At 38.4% G+C, this 14,472-nt stretch overlaps 1 protein-coding gene across 3 annotated transcripts in view; it reads left to right on the top strand.

Annotated features, from left to right (window-relative positions):
* The window catches only part of LOC126753601 (sodium/hydrogen exchanger 9B2), a 73,052-nt gene extending 63,854 nt beyond the window's left edge, over positions 1-9,198 (top strand). For all 3 annotated transcript variants that reach the window (XM_050465170.1, XM_050465162.1, XM_050465181.1), the window contains 3 exons: positions 676-819; positions 1,236-1,337; positions 8,291-9,198. In XM_050465170.1, the coding sequence (XP_050321127.1) occupies positions 676-819; positions 1,236-1,337; positions 8,291-8,767 (723 nt within the window). In that variant the 3' untranslated portion in view covers positions 8,768-9,198. The remainder of the gene's footprint in view (positions 1-675; positions 820-1,235; positions 1,338-8,290) is intronic.
* Positions 9,199-14,472: the final 5,274 nt, after the last annotated feature.

The following is a 14,472-nucleotide window of genomic DNA, read 5'->3' as shown; positions in this document are numbered from 1 at the left end:
CACAACCCTGGAGAGGGATGATTCGCCTTCTCACTTTAGCTCGCTCTCAAACGGATGTTTTTTGGCTACCCAGATCTACGACCAGAAGTAGTGAGCTGCTTTAGCCATATGTAGAACAATCGTTTCTGGCTACTCCCAAATGAATAGCGCTCAGAGAACTTTCCTCACTTTTCCTCATTCCATCCTCCTCGGCTGTAACCGCGTAGGCGGTTTCTACACCAATAAAGATAATCATAAAGCATAGTCCACCAAATCATTGCTTGGCTCTTAAAAATCATTTTATCACCTTCAGCCCTGCGCCATAATTACGGCAGATACTGTCTGACAGCTGTCAGAAGGCATGTTCATTAAAATTCCTCAGACTGCAAAATTTGAGAAAACTGCTAACTACGCACATACATACACACAAACGTCTGCGCTTAGGTTGCAAGTTGTTTCATAAATTTTTTGGTGCGAATTTACAAATCATAAATGTAAATAACGGAAAACGAAAACTTTTCATTTATTTTACTTATGAATATTTTCGCGATCAATTAACGCCAAATTCACCACACCCACCACGCCAACCAGCAACTTATTTGCGTATTTTCACACGCTTTTCCATTTTTGTTTTTTTTTCTGTTTTTTCCGACTTTCATTAATTTGCTTTATTTTTGTGTGTTTGTTTACTTGCAGGCGACGGTGCCGGCGCGTCTTGACCTATTGTGGAAATTCCTGAAGCCTGTCTCCTTCTCGCTCATCGGCAAAGAAATTAATTTCGCCGTATTGGATGGCCGTGTCGTCGGCTACGGTGCACTGCTGGTGCTGCTCGGAAGTTTGGTAATTAAACTCGACTGTTTTGCAACAACTTTTGCCAGTTTGCAAATTTATTTTGCGGTGCGGTTTATTTGCACTATGCGGCGGTGGCAGTGGCGGCGGCGGTCAAGAGTATGTTGGTGGTGCGCCGCGTCCACCGATGCCATTGCCTTGCGCTTGGCAGTAGTTGCCTTAAATTTGTGTTGTTTTTGTATTTTTGGCTGATTTTGGAGTGCACTTGCGGATGTTGTTGTGACCACAAAGGTGCACACATTAAAGCTTTCGACCAACGGCAAGCAATTTAGTGCTCTTTTCGTGTGAAGACTAATCATGGCTCAGTATATTCTTTAGAAAAATAATTTTAATATATAATCAATATTTTTTTAAATAACTTCTTAACCTTTGTGATTTTTAAAATGTCCTCTATTTCTTTTTTGCAGTTCCGTTTGGTCTTCGCCTACCTGTCGACCTATGGCGGCAATCTGACGCGCAAGGAACGCGCCTATATTACAATTTCCGGTTTTCCCAAAGCAACTGTTCAAGTAAGTTTCCGTTTGCAAAGTAGCAGTTTTTTCGGTGTTCCATTTCGACTGTCATCTTCGTGCCAATTCCCTTGGCTTTGCCATGTTTGCATTACACTCATGGCTACGTAACATGACTAGGGTTGTTCTTAATGGGACAAAATTGAAACTTAAAATTTGTGACAAAATTTCGAAGAAGAGTGCTATACTCTTCTCTCTTTTTTTATTTTTTTAGTTCAATACCGAAATAAGCAGGAAACACTTTACTTAGGAATGGACTCGCCCATAATTCTATGTGTGGGAATAAGTACCCAGTGAACACTTGCCATCTTTCGTTATTTAGCCGCATCGCCCTCGAGAATTATCACACTGATATTATAAATAGGTAAAATGTAAGGTTTTTAGAACTTGAATCAAAAGAGGAATCATTACACTTTCGACGAAGATAACACTCTGTCGAAATATTGCTAAAATAGTGTAAGGATGTTAACGTTTCCAATTTATGTCCAAATAATGTTTTGCTCCAAGGTCTGAATCGAAGCGCATTTATACGCATAGACAATATACTTTACATATCCCCACAGGTAAACGTCTAATGGTGTGATATCACACGATCTTGTTGGCCAATAGAACTACCCAAAACGTGAAATTATCTGCTCACCGAAGTGTTTTCTCAATAAATCCATTGATTGGTGTGATGTGTGAGAAGTGGCGCCGACTTGTTGAAACCAAACATCGCCTAGATCGCGAGCTTCAATTTCAGGCATCAAATAATCGATTATCATGGCGCGATAACGGTCGCCATTGACAGGTTTTCTCACCGCCATCATTTTGAAAAAAAAAAAACACACACAAAATCCTTTTGTTTACTGTAAGAAATGGCAGCTTTTGAGTTTTTTCAGATTGTTTTTCGTCCCGAATGCGGAAAGTTTGCTTGTTTATAAGACCTAAGACCCAGAAAGATAGTAGGCCTCATCGCTGAACAAAATTTAGCTCGAAAAGTCGGATCTTCTCGGAACTTCTCAAGAGCCCATAGAGCAAAGCAATGTCGCTTGGGAAGGTCGAGTGGCTTCAGTTTTTGTACAAGTTGTTCTATGTATGCTTTTTATTTAAGATCTCGAAGTAAAATGCGCCGAGTCGCCTCTCCACGGACTCTCTTCCACGGCTGCAATATTTTTTTACTGCGTGCCGGACGAGGACTATTTGGTTGAATATTATCTTCTTGTCTGGGTCTCTGGGTCTCAATATGGGTGATATTGTTGCAAATAGTAAGCTTAGTAAGCCGATTATGTTGGCCATAAGTTGAGTGAAAGGCGCGAAACACATTCTTTACAAAAAGTAAACTTTTGTAATAAAGTTGAAAGATTTGTAAACATTGTTCAGGCGTAAGTCCATGATGAAATGCCAAGCAATACTGAACAAAAATAACATGACAGGTTGACACGAGATGTTAGATGAGTGGGGTTAACTGGGTATGCAAAGCGGTGGTTAGAGTCATGCGGGCACTATTTGATTGCTGGCCATTTTGTATAGGGATTCAATGCTGGATAAGTAAAAGTATCTAGAATGAAGTAGCTCAAGAGTCAGTATAGATTATACGGGCAACTGGAGCTCTTTGTCTGCTATGAGTTGTGGTTCGACTTTAAGTACACCGCTCACTGAGCTGTTGAAAGATGTTGATGGCTCTTCAATAGATAGCGCTTGAAACGGACCTGATCGGCATATCTTTCTTTGAGAAAAGACCTCTTGATGTACCTAGAAGCCGGTTTCGCTTCAAACAAAAGTTTTTGTGAAAACATCCCAGCAGAAACTGCTTGGAATAGAATGTATTGTTTTCCATGTAGGTCTCGCTATGTACTTATCACTACATCCAGACGAGCACATCGATGTAGCGTTGTTGATGGGTTTTGGACGCAAACTCTTCGGTTTAAAAGGCGAAACTTCACTGTACATAATTCCTAAACTTTTCCTTCAATAATGAGCCGAGCTAATAAGAACGGCATTAATATGCATAGACACATATGGACCGTATACAGTCGAAGTCATATGTAAATATATTTGTATTTTTGGCAAAATATTCCGAATGCTCGTGGCGTCGTTATTTAAACACATGTACCGTTATGTTGCCGGACGTTAACAACATGCTTTGAGACCGCGTCAAACCGCAACGGTGCAGCAAAACATGCCACAATTCGAAGACCAACCGTCCTCACCGCCCTTGCGTTCCCACCAACAGCAGTAACTAAGGGTGCACTACGACATTAAATATTGTGTAACTCTTATGTATTGGTAAAAGAGCATATGTGTGTGTGCGAGTGCATGTGAGAAGTTTTTTGCGGCTTTTTGTGCTTGTGGCAGATGAATTTAAATGCCACGTTTGGAAAGTTATTTTCTAACACGACCGCATTGACTGGCACCTCTGCTTACATAACTGTAAATAAATATGTTTATATACCATATGTATATATATATATATGTATGTATATAAATGTCTCATATATTCTATGCATTTCGGCTTTTCTCAACCTTTCTCACACACCGCCTGACTATGAATTCGACAATGAGCTCGCTTCTTTCAATGTTTGGCCTTTGTTCGCTGTCAGCTTAACCATTTACTGTTAGTTGCTTCGCGCTGCACCCCTTTTGAACTTTTATTTTTCGGTGCGGCTTTGGCTTTGCAATTTCCTTGCTGCATGTTGCAGTGTAGCCGTATGTGGCACATATGTTGCATGCTCCTGCGGTCAGCTTATACTTTGTTAGGCTAAATATGCGGTTTGCTGCGATTCACATTTTTCTCGCCCGCTTGGCTTTGCTTGAACCCTGTGCCATTTGCGCTGGCCAGTTGACTAACTTGTTGGCCGGTCTGTTGGCAGCAACAGCAACAGAGGCAGCAGCTGCTGTGCTGTTTGTTTGTTCGGTAAGTCACGCGGTTGGCCACTTTGGTCAGTTTGTTTGCTGCTGGTTGCTGTGTGCTTGCTCGCGTTGAGAATTACACTCGGAGCGTGTGATGCGCTCGAGTGCCAGAGAAAAGTTTTGTTGTTGTTTGTAATAAATATGAAAAGAATATATACTTTTTTTTATTTAATTTCCTTCAATTTTAATAAATTAATTTAGAGAGTTATGAGTAGACAAAAGAACGTAAAATTTAGCGTTATTTACAACAACAACATTGAAATCATCAAAAGTTCCCATTTTTGAAAAAAGTTGCGTCATTGAATATTCCACCATTTATTTTTCGTATTCAACTTCAAACTTTGCCTGTGACATGTTTCGTAAAGAGTTTAATCTCCGAGGATTTCACCAATTTTTAAAAGGCAATTTTGTGTGTAAGAAGTAAAATCACTATAATATTCACCCAATCGCTGTAGTAAAATATCAGCTCAACTCTTAGACTAAAACTTAGCAAGTAAACTTTTATTCTTAGTCCATCTCATTTCCATTAATTTATTTACTTCGCCATTTTCGTTTGCTCGTGACCTCGTGTCTTAAGTTTAAAAGACATATCAAAGAAATGGATGCAAAATTTTTTCCTGGCTTCTCACGAAAGTTGTTGGAAAAAGTATGCAAATATATAAACATTTATATATGTGCTTATATATTTAGATATATATCTTCAAGTATGTTTGTATATATATCATTAAGTATATGGAAATAGTCCAATCACACTGAAAAGATGGTGGGGCGGCGAAAGAACGAAATAAAATGTAATGTGCGTAAACAACAAGGGAAAGCTCACAAAGTGCACAAAAAGAGCACGCGGTTTTCCGCTTTACGTCCGTTTTTCTACGAATTCTCTTTCAAAGGTTTGCTGCAGGGACTAAATTTCACCTTTTGAAAATCGTTAATGCATTTTTAATGAACGGCAATGCATTGAATATAGAAACTTGAACTAGTTTAGAGAGAGACTTCAGTAGTACGGGTGTTGTTTAAAGAAAGATGATGTGTAGTCTCATCACAAGCATCACAAAAAGCTATATTTTCTCTTCTTCCAAGATAGCTTCCCATTTGTTTTTTTTTTTTGTTGATGCTGATGCTCCGTCAACCTCGGTCTTGGAATATTGTTGAAATTGACCGCGAAAAAGATCCTCATTGAGTAAAATAAAAGCTATTTCTTAATGTGGCAATTTATGTTAAATTATTTATGAGTTATTAAGATTTAAAGTTTTATTTTAATTAAGCTTTTTAAAATCGTTTTCGGCATCATTTTTGAAGCAATATGGACCGATGAGTTCACCGGTCCACAAACCACACCAGATTGCTCTTCCTACCAAATACGATAATTTTTCTTGTTTACATACCCATTGCGCCTGAAATGGGTTTCATCGTCGACAAGTTTCGTTTGCTTTCGTATGCTTTCGATTTAAGATGTCTACGTTAAATGCGCCAAGTCATTCCTTACGTTAGTCCGAGTTGCTTTGGACGCTGCTGAATCGACTCTTTACGTCCTCGTGTACACTCTCAGCTACGGATGATATATTTTCTTCACAGCGTAATGGATGTGGTCTATTCTGTCGAATGTTATTCAATATTGATTGCTGGGTGTCACCCTCACCCATGGTGTTGCGGCGAACAGTATGCTCAGAAGGCCGATTATGTTGACCATAAATTGAGCGAAGTTCGCGAAACACAGAGCGTGAATTTTCTGAATATAGTTGAGCGATTTCTAAACTTTGTTCAGGCGTAAGTCTTCATATGACAGCTTGACATGATTCATAAATGAACTGCCAAAAAAGTGCTATTGAAAAAAGTACCTCTAATTGGATCACCCGTTAAAATAATGTAATAAAATAAGAACACCTTTAATGTTGCGAGCTTTTGAGCAATGTACAGTGAGGGCGTGTTTGCTTAAGTATTAAAAATTTGTTCAGTCTATAATTGAGGATTTACGCAGCTATAACATTTCACTGCTAATCACATTTATCCTTCTTTCTCGTTAAATTTCTCGTCAAAAAATACTACGAGGTAATTAAAGCTTTAGTTTTTGGCTTACAGAGAAAATAAAAGTTGCCTCTTACATTTCGAGATTAGAGAACACAAAAAAAAAAGAAAAATTAATCACCAAAAGTCACTTCACAGTTTTTCATAATATTCTCCAATAAGATCTTTACACTTTTGCTTTTTTTTTAACAATTTTGCCACTCTGATTGAGGCATCTCCAAACCATGCGTTTGGAGCGCAACAACCACTTTTTCAGTTGTCTAAAAACGTTGATCTCTTAGTTCATTTTTGGAAACAGCCATACTGTCGACTACTGTTCACTTTAGGGAGTAAGTCCATTTTCTTATTTCACGATGTCTTAGATGTATTTCAAAGCACCGTTTTCGTATTTTTTTTTATTTTTGCTCGACCAATGAAGACAAGTCTTTTATAGTATGAGCGATTGACAAATTGAGTGGGTCTCAAAGTGAAAAAATTTTTTTACAGTCAAATTTTCATATAATACTGATTCAATGCTGGTCGCACTAATGCTTCTAGTTGTCTTAATCTCACCATAGGTCATATGACGATCTTGCAATATCGGTTTGTGCACGGCTTTTATAGTTTCCGAAACAAGAAATAATTTTGGACGACTTTTATGAAGTTTGGCGTGGAGTAATCTACGACCTACATTGAATTCACCATACGGTAAATACTGGTCTTGGATGAAACTTCACCATCAACCATTGAATTAAGTTCATCGATGTATACTTAGCACTTTTATATGCGCCAAGTTGTGTTCATTAAAACTCTTAATATTTACCATGAGCTCAAAAGACCTTGTGATTGCACAGTGCCTTGTATATTGTTGTCGCTTGAAGAGCTCATCGGATGCACACCCTTTTAGTAGTGAACCGTAAGAAGCCAGTGGAGCTCGAACTTCCTAGCAAACTAGATACTGAACACTGAGCTAAGGTAATGGTGAGATTCAAAAAAGGCCAGTTTCAGAAAGAGAAAAGCTTTTGAAAAGCTCAACTAAACAAGCCTGCTATTAAAAGCTGTTTAATGTTTTACCGGAACTGATATTTTCAGCCATACCACTTCTATAACCTGGCTCAATAAGATGTTATAAGAAGAAACCTCAAAACAAGTCTAAGATAAGGTAATACGAGTAGTCGTGAATAAAAGGGTCTACAGCAGAAAAAAATAAACATTATAAGCTCATAAAACATATTTCTATTTTGCATTTCGCCCAAAACGCCCATGTGCAAATACATACTCATTTAAACTCAGATTTTATTTCAATTTCCTTGAATTCAGCATGAAAAATCTCCAATAAGGCGGCTTTGTTTTGCTGCCGCCAAAAATAATTTATGCTGACAGCGCTCTGATTTTTCGTTGACGATATCGCTTGACTTCCTACAACGACAGTGCTTTGCTATGGAGTGTCCTCGCCACTCCCACCGACATATCAATGGGTCTGAGCAAGTCATCTTCAGTCATTCTTTGCCTGCCTTGCTCTCAACCATGGAACACTTAATTTTATTTGTTTAATTTAATATCTCAAATAATAACAACGCCACTGACAATATGGCATTTTATGAGCGTGTAAATTTCTTTATTCATCTGCGCCTTCAATTTTAACGCTCACTTAGCCGGCAGCCGTGGGCCAGCGCAGGCACGTGTTGACCACGCGAAAAGTGACGGACAGTGGTTGCAGTTGATAGCATGGCAACAATTTGTGAGAGGCTGTCATTAAAGTAGCACCACGGCCCCATATTGGGAGGATTAACCATAGATAAAGTTGAAGACTCGGGTAGGCGGAGATGACTTTCAGTATTTTACTTCGTATATATTTTAATTTGTGCTTTCTTTTATTTTCATGCTTTATTTTTATTAACATCACAACTTCATCCATCATTTCACCTACATACCTCCTCACATACCCACACATATACAAAATTTTTGTGTTTTTTTTTTAGTATTAATATTATTTTTTATATTTTTCCTGCGTCTCGTCCTGCGTTTCTTAATTTCCAACACATTTTCACCCTTAGGCCGCGCTGGGTCCACTCGCCTTGGATATGGCCAGATCATTAAAAACGGTCGATGAGCAGAGCCTCGCCTTGGCCAACAATGTGCTTATCATTTCGGTGTTAGCCATCATCTTCACCGCACCGCTGGGAGCAGTGCTCATGTTGAGATTAGCGCCGCATTGGTTACAACGCAGCGAAAGCGCTGCTGGCGGCAGTAACAACAACATGGATGGCAATGTAAATGGAAATGAGTACAAGAAGAAGTGCCACAGCGATGGCAGCAGCCTTGGTGATGCGGTAAATTACACGCAAAAAGTCGCGCAGAGTCTCAGCGGAGCGCGTGGTAAAACCGAGCACAACAGTAGCAACAGCCTCAACGTCATGGCAGCGGTTGATGAGCCCAGCGCTGTGGGTAAGGAGACGCGCATTGATGTGGGTGCCACCTCCGTGGTGCGTACACCGCTGCCGGTGGCGAAGACGCCACAGCACTTGGTTTGAATCCAATTAACAATGCGGATAAGTTGGCGCCTCGCCTGGCCAACAGTTGTTCAACGGTCAACAGTTGTGTGTGTATGTGTGTGTGATGTTGACGTTATGGCGTTATCTTTAGCGGAGGTTTGCGCGTGCGTTTGTGCGTAGGCGGCATTTAAACACGAAAATATATGCGAAGAAACACTTTAAAAGTGAAAAATGTTAGCGTCTAAGATTGGAATATTATTTTTGTCGCATATATGTATATTTAGTGGCTTAATATTAATACTTAAAGTGACTTACCAATTACTTAATTCCGTAGAAAATGTAAGTGAGTTTTTAGATTGGCGTGTCCTCTGATGTTTTACTTAATTTTTTATTTAATTTCGGTTTTAAGATAAAAATACTTAATTGAATACTTAAAATTTTAAATAAAGCGAATATTTTTTATAAACTTATTCAAATAATATTCTTTTTTAATTTGTTAAGCTGGTAAGTCTTCTCCTGGGGCTTAGTTGACTTGGTATCTATACTTATATAATTAAAAATATATACTGTCTTCATTCATCGGATATACCGATTTTAGGCTCAAAGTTTTTAATTCATGAATGCTACTTAAGACATCATCGAATCAATAATCACTCTTTATGGTGTGTGACTTGACTATTCATTCTGCACTTATGGTGTGCAACTTCGGTGTTTTCGAATGAGAAATAATTATATCGTCACCTGAAATGCAAAATAACGTATCATCAAAAAATTCGAAATTGAATGTCTTATAGATTACGCTTCACTACTTCAAATTACTTACATAATATTACATATGTTCAACATTTTCTGGTTCTCCGATCAAATATAAACTAGTTCTAACCAATATTAAAATTTTGTTTCACTCATGTTCCATTTTATTTCGTGTTTCATTCATGCCACTGTAAATTTCCGAAAATGTTGTTACGTTATTTTGCATTTCAGGTGACGATATGTATATATTTTTTCTGGAATTCAAAAAAGTAATTATTTAAAGTTTTAGATTTGTCTGTCAATGACAACGCTTCATCATAAAGGACTCTTAAATATACTTTAACTGAAAAAATAAGTTTTTTAGGTGATTTATACGATAACATGTCGTCCAAGTTCTTGCTAAAACGTTTAGTAGTGTGCGATTTGTTCTTTTGTAGATTTACAAAACTATAGATTAGGCTGCTTTATCAAGAAATCTAATCTAGAACAGAATGTTATTCGATATATTGATATAACGAGCTCTTTTACTGGACTACACCTGGGACGAATCAAGGACTTTAAATGCCGCCTGGTCCACCGAAGAAATATTGTGCTCTCTATCTTATTGTAAATGTTTTTGGAGCATTACATTTGGATTTTTTTCGTTCTAGGATTATGTTAGGCTTAGGGTATTTTTTATCAAGAAATCCAAAGCAGAATAAATACATTTTTGGAACATAGAGGTAATGAACTTTTTTACAGGACTATACTAGAGACGTAAACCTTAACACTTTTGCAGTGACTGTCATCAACAGGGGGGTCTTTCATCCGAGGCTATTTTGATAATTTCATTTTCACGTGGCGGGTCCCAAACCCAGTGCACAACCCTGGAGAGGGATGTTCTCAGTTTAGCTCGCCTTCAAACGGATGTTTTTTGGCTACCCAGAAGAGTCGTGAGTTGCTTGAGCCATATGTGAATGAATCATTTCTGGCCACGCCCAAGTGAATGGCAATCAGAGAACTTTCCTCACTTGCGTGAACTTCTACGCATGGCTACATTCGCCACACTAAATTCGGCTATAGCCGCGTAAGCGTTGTCTACGCAAATGAAGAAGAAGATACCAGAAACAATGGACCAAAGACTTTAAAGGTCGTGGTATACCGAACGAATACTACTGACTCTATCTTATAGGATATATTTTTAAACCATTACATATTATTATTCGTAAACCTTTTAATCAGTTCTTACGCTGGTAGTAAAAAATTTATTCAGTACAAAATATCGTAATAAGTTCACGAGCTTTACGACTTCAAATATTATTTATAAAACATCTTTCAACACTCAACACTTGTCAACACTCATATTGACCATGCGTCTACAATATTACATAAACCGACAATTCCTATTCCATCTTAATTCTTCCTTGATTCTGCATTGTTGTGTTATACGCGAACATCAATCCCAATCGCTTATGGCCGCGAAAGTTGCTATCAGATCCACAGAAACTGATGTTTAAATATTCCGGATTTTCACAAGGAAGGAGAGTTACCTCAGTTTGAGTATCAGATCTCAGTGAAATCGCAGGCAAGGAAAGTTGGCGCAGACTTGTTGTCACTGAAGTGAGCTGATTGCGGCTTCGATGTCCTGTTTCGACGTACCACAGCGTAGTGGGGTTTCGCGAGGGCTTGCTGACCGCTGGACAACTACAGTATTTGTGCGATCGCCAAACTCTTCTGGACAAATGAATATCGCAAGAGAACCTACGAATTCTTCGCACTCAGCGAGATTAGACTTACTGCAAATTCAGGAGTTGTATCTATCATTGCTCTTTAGTGTCCACGCGATAAAGTCTGAAGTCTGAAGCTGCGTAGCAGAAGACGAGAGAAATATCTAAAATAATGATTTCAATTGTTCCGTAATTGCTATGTGAAGCTAAAACCCCTGGATCTTACAACTTTGGGTATCCAGGAGCGCGTCTACACACAAAATCTAAAAACAGGAATTATTTTTCTGGCTTCACAAGCCACTCAATTCCTTGTTTGTATCCTGGGAATTAGCCATATAACCTAACTTTAGTCAATGTCTGCACAAGCTTATGCTGTCTTAAGATTTGAAGACAGCATATTCAAAGTGCTGCTACGGGTTCGATGATTGGGACCTTACCAAACTAAACATATACTCGTAAAATACTTTAATCAAAATTTTGAGTTATAAAAGTGCGGCTAAGCTTTAAGAGAGACGCCATTTATTGGCCGAAGTCATTTCGCAGCGAAACTTTAGTTCATATCGAGTAAATGAATGTGTTTGTATGTATTTTCGTATGCTTTAAGCTTTGGCAGCACATTCCAGGGTCTGTTGTTGCCAACATTTGTAAAGAATTTCCTTGTGTGTGTGTGTGTATGCTAATTTAGACACACTCACTCATACTTAAATTGAGCTGCAAGTGCTTTGTTTTTCTCTGCAGCTTATTGCCATACGCCGATGACGGCGGCGCATGGGTGGGGTCATCCCGGACCCCGCCAGCTATTATTGCGCACCCTAAGTGTGGCACTTACGGCAGGCACTTTGTTCAAGTGAAGTGCACAAATGGAAGCATTGAAAAGTTTTTAACTTTTCAATTGTTTTCTTCATTTTTATGCTTATTCTTATACTTTTTGTTTTCGCGTGTCTTCCAATTACTACAACAACTTTTTATGACGGAAAAAATTATGTAATACATTTTTATTGGCAATACCGTGTTCGATTTGTACTTATAACGCTTTTTATGCATTCCCCCCTCTCCCCATTGTGTTTTTTGTTGTTGTCGTTTCAGCGCAGATGAAGCAGCACACTTTATTCGCTTAGCTTGTGGAAATATATTGAAAACTGGCGCAGTGCGGAGTGAGAAATGAAGTCTGAAACAATGATAATAAAGCAAGCACAAAACAATGAGAGCTCAGCTTCGGCGCGTAAATAAAGGCATTTGCCAGCTTGATAATGCCGTTGAACTTTTCAGGTGCACGTTTGTACCTGCAACAATTATTTAACATTGCCTTTGTTTTCCACATTTGATGGGTGAGGCTTAGGGAGAAGTTTTATGACTTTGGTTTTGTGCACATAAATCGATTTGGGATTAAGCGCCGCTACTGCTAAAGTACTTATGTCTTCCGAAAGCTTTATAATGTTTACTTTAATCTTTCTTTTTTATTAGGATTTTCTTGTTTCATGATGATCATGTAAGTCGAAGGAATAATTTAAAGAGGCCTTTCTCGAAACTACTGTTTCATGCTTGTCTGTGGCGTCAACAAGGCCAGCAATCCGCTTGAGCGGTCGACCTTTTTTATACAATCGAATATGCGGGAAATGTTCTGCGGATCATTCTGAACCGCTTTGCTTAAGAGACTGTGAGCCTAAGCCCGATTATCTCAAAAACTGATGTGCAAGTGTTTATAGTCTCTAAAAAAACGTCGCGGAAAAATTGCTGGCTTGAAACTGGTTTTAGTCTCTTAGACAAAGTTGTTCAGAAAGATCCGAGGAAACTCTCCGCGAGTTTCATCATACGCGATTTTTTCGTTTTTTTTGGCTGTCTGCAAATCAACTCGCTCTATTGTAAATGTGTGCTTTCCTGCGATAGTTATTTAATAGTACTTTACAGGGCTTCTCTGTGCCTAATATATTCGCCTGGAAGATGCTGGCTGAGTTTAGTAGCCTGATAGACAGTGAGATTTCAAAATCATTGTAATATACTCCCGCCACTTCTTCGCAGTTCATTTTGGACCCGCCGGTATAGACTTATATCACCCCACCTAGTAAACCTCGTCTACATTCACGTTTAGAGGATGTCCTTACCCGAAAGTGTCTACTGTAACTAACCTTGGGAGGATAAAGTCTGATTTAGTTAAGACTAGCTGCTTCAGGATAGCGCTTGTTCATAATCCTTCCTGTTCCAACATCCTATTTCCTTTATTCTTATAACAGAATTTACTGCTAATTTCCGAGTAAAGACGTCTATGGTCAGTTTATGCAGGAGTATATTGAGCGCATCAGTCAGACATAACTTAGTAGCCCCGATATTGTACTACATATTGTTGGACACAAAACCAGTGCTCCATACTTCATAATTGGTCTAAGTCCACATCACAATATTTGATTTAAGGTAGTTCCTGCTAAGTATTATTTTGTAAGTAAATACATCTTTTTGGAAAAATTCGTTTTTTTTTTCAACGCATTGAAAATAGGCCCCAGTGTCTGCTATCACCACTTTATTCAACAAAAATTTCTTTACAACGAACATTCTTTTGAAATCCAAGAACATGAAATAGTCGTTCGCGGCCTGATGCAGTGGATGCGGAAGCCATTCGAAGCCCAATTCATGGATTTCTTTCACCATTTTCAGTGACTTGCATAGTCTTGGTGAAACATGACTTTGTTTTTCTTCAACTGGGACCGTTTTCGGAGATCTCGTCCTTCAAGCATTCCAATAATATTATGTTATAGTCGCTAAGAATGGTCGCCCTTTTTTGAAGGTAGTCAATAAAAATTATTCCATGCGTATTCCAAAATACAGACCATAACCTTGCCTACTTTGGAGTGGGTTTATCGCGTTCAGTCCACTCGGATGACTGTCGATTGGACTTGGAGTGAATCAAGCGCCGACAATGTGACAGTTCGGTGACTTTCCAATCGCCCTGTTAGATCATTAACTACAGAAAACAAAATGATTAAATTTTTGACAATTTCGTTAACTACTTGATTAAATCTTAGTGCTTTACTTGCTACCCTCCTCAAAAGCAAATAGCTCAGCTGCTGTGCCCTTCAAAAAATTTCAAAATCTTTTATTTTTATGACAAAAACTTTTTATCTTCAATGTATCTTTGTTTTAATTTTGATGATTCTAGTGCAGCTTTTTTATTGATGTGACAGCTTTTTAAGTTCACTTTTTTACAATATGCGAAAAACAACTTCCAAAAGCAATTCAACCGCTAATTTGAAGTGAAAAGACGGCTTTTTTGCTTTTCAATCTGATATATGT

The sequence above is a fragment of the Bactrocera neohumeralis genome, chromosome 2 (genome assembly GCF_024586455.1).
Source record: "Bactrocera neohumeralis isolate Rockhampton chromosome 2, APGP_CSIRO_Bneo_wtdbg2-racon-allhic-juicebox.fasta_v2, whole genome shotgun sequence".
NCBI lineage: Eukaryota > Metazoa > Arthropoda > Insecta > Diptera > Tephritidae > Bactrocera > Bactrocera neohumeralis.
Note: the sequence above shows the minus strand (reverse complement) of the source record. Positions and strands in the feature narration are given on the sequence as shown.